The sequence below is a fragment of the Apodemus sylvaticus genome, chromosome 15 (genome assembly GCF_947179515.1).
Source record: "Apodemus sylvaticus chromosome 15, mApoSyl1.1, whole genome shotgun sequence".
In the NCBI taxonomy this organism is placed as follows: domain Eukaryota; kingdom Metazoa; phylum Chordata; class Mammalia; order Rodentia; family Muridae; genus Apodemus; species Apodemus sylvaticus.
This window is the reverse complement of record NC_067486.1, coordinates 9,575,118-9,577,220: the sequence shown is the minus strand read 5'-3', so window position 1 is coordinate 9,577,220 and position 2,103 is coordinate 9,575,118. Positions and strand designations below refer to the sequence as shown.

The 2,103-nt window shown below is 36.6% G+C and overlaps 1 protein-coding gene across 1 annotated transcript; it reads right to left on the bottom strand.

Annotated features, from left to right (window-relative positions):
• Positions 1–783: 783 nt before the first annotated feature.
• LOC127665710 (keratin-associated protein 27-1) lies at positions 784–1,392 on the bottom strand. The gene has a single exon (XM_052158225.1). It carries the CDS (start codon positions 1,390–1,392, stop codon positions 784–786), a length of 609 nt encoding a protein of 202 aa, XP_052014185.1.
• Positions 1,393–2,103: the final 711 nt, after the last annotated feature.

The following is a 2,103-nucleotide window of genomic DNA, read 5'->3' as shown; positions in this document are numbered from 1 at the left end:
AGAGCTATTAAATATCCTCACAAAAATCTTGAAGAAAACAATAGTGTGACAACTATATTTATAATAAATCCAATTTATTTAAGAAAAACAACACTTTTTTTTCCATACCCAAAACATTGGGAGATAAAGATGAGGAAAGAAATAACAGTATAAATACAGTAATGATTCTAATTGTGAATTATCTGTCTAAAAGGATATCAAATTATCTGTCTAAAAGGCCTTGTTCTGAGGTCCATGCAGGTGGAATTCAAAATTTGTACATGGTTCAGGTGAAAGACGCTATCTCTGATTTACAAGTGTCTTGATTCGGTTAGTGAGTTGACCCAATTTTAGTAATATTTCTGATGTTATTGAATACCTATTGTTTCTGGTTGAATTGAACTTATCAGAAATTATAGGGCACCTTGAGCTTCCAGAGTAAATGATATCATCTCATGGATTTCTGGTATAATCACATTAGTTAGTAAGCTATATTTTTGCTAAATATTTTCATACATAGTAGTGAAAATTTATCTTTTTAAGAAACAATGGTTATTCCATGATGAACAATAAATAGTGTCCTAGTGACCTAAAATGTTTAACATGCTTTGGGACCCCAACTTACCATCAGAAATACCCAAAAGGAAAAGAAATCCTTCCTTGACATTGGAAAGAGTAATAGAAACTATGTATTCATTTTTCACACACACACACACACACAAACACATCATTTTAGATTTAGAGAAACAGAGTTCACAAGTATTCAGAAATCACTTCAAGTCAACCATATCCTTTATAAATTCTTCACTTACTAGGCAATTGTGAACCACCAGTCACACAACATGTTGGTTCATAAGTGCTAGAAGATTCCACAAGATGTGGCCCAGACACAGCAGTGCTTGAGGAATGACAGGAACTGGATTCAGGGATCTGAGGGCAGCATAGGCTGGATTCAAATTCCAGAATTTGGCAACTTTCAGATGCTGTAGACTTTAGTGGGCGATACTTGGTCATGTAACTTGCAGGTTGGTAGCTCTGGGCTACAAAACCCACTTGCTTACAATTTCTTGACTGGCAGTTTTGAGAAGCACACTCTGGCACAGCTGGAAACATTTCTATTGTTCTTTCACAGGTCTTGGAATTAGAACAAATTGTTTGGTCAGCTCTGGATTTCCAGGGACTTTGCACACGAGGGTCCATTTTGCACTGGTGCTGTCCACAATTGGTGGGTAGGCAGGCTGAAGTTTCACTGTGGGTTTCTTGAAAGTTGTCCAGGAGCCAGGTTCTGCTGTGACAACTGCTGGGCAAGAAAATGCCATCTTCAAAGCTTTTAGGATTAGAGTTGTGTGTGATGGAAGACAGTGATGGAGCTTTACCCAAGCTCCCGAATGACTGGCAGTGGCTATGAACCATACTCCTCAAACCCTTAATTGAAGTTAGTTAAAAAGACTCAAGATGTCAAATGTTAGGTTTAAAGATGTAGACACTATATCTTTGCTGGGGACATTTATATAGCACTCAGAAAGCTGGGTGTTGGCTTTAATTTTCAAGACTCCTTTGCACCTCATTGCTTAAGCCAATTGAAGGATAACATCTTATTAGTGCTTTGCTTCATTCTATAGGAAATAATGTCTTATTAACAAGATGCAAGTCCAATTGTTAATCTTCAAAATGGCTTTCATGTTGTTTCCAAAGCTGAATCATCAGGGTGAGGTTTGTCAAATACGAGTCCAAGTGTGTCACCCAAGCTCACTGTTATGTTTTTATATTGGTAGATGGACAATTAAGAGTGTAGGTATAAATAGACAACTGAATACTGATTAACCTTAATCCCTGGAGTTTTCAGTGTACCAATCTATCCAGAATTTGATAAGGTGTTGTTAATTTCTACTTAGTAGTATATCCAGTGGATCCCACCATCAAATATTGTCATTTAGTTGATACACATATAAGTGGGATGTTCAATAGTATTTCTTCTCATTATTTACTAAAACCATTACATGTTTTAGTGGATGCCCCTAACATTCTTTTTCTCTGTACTTCTTCAAACATTTTACTTATTTTCAATTGTGCATACACAGGTATGTCTGGGAATACAGTGTGGTGTGTGTGTGTATGTGTGTG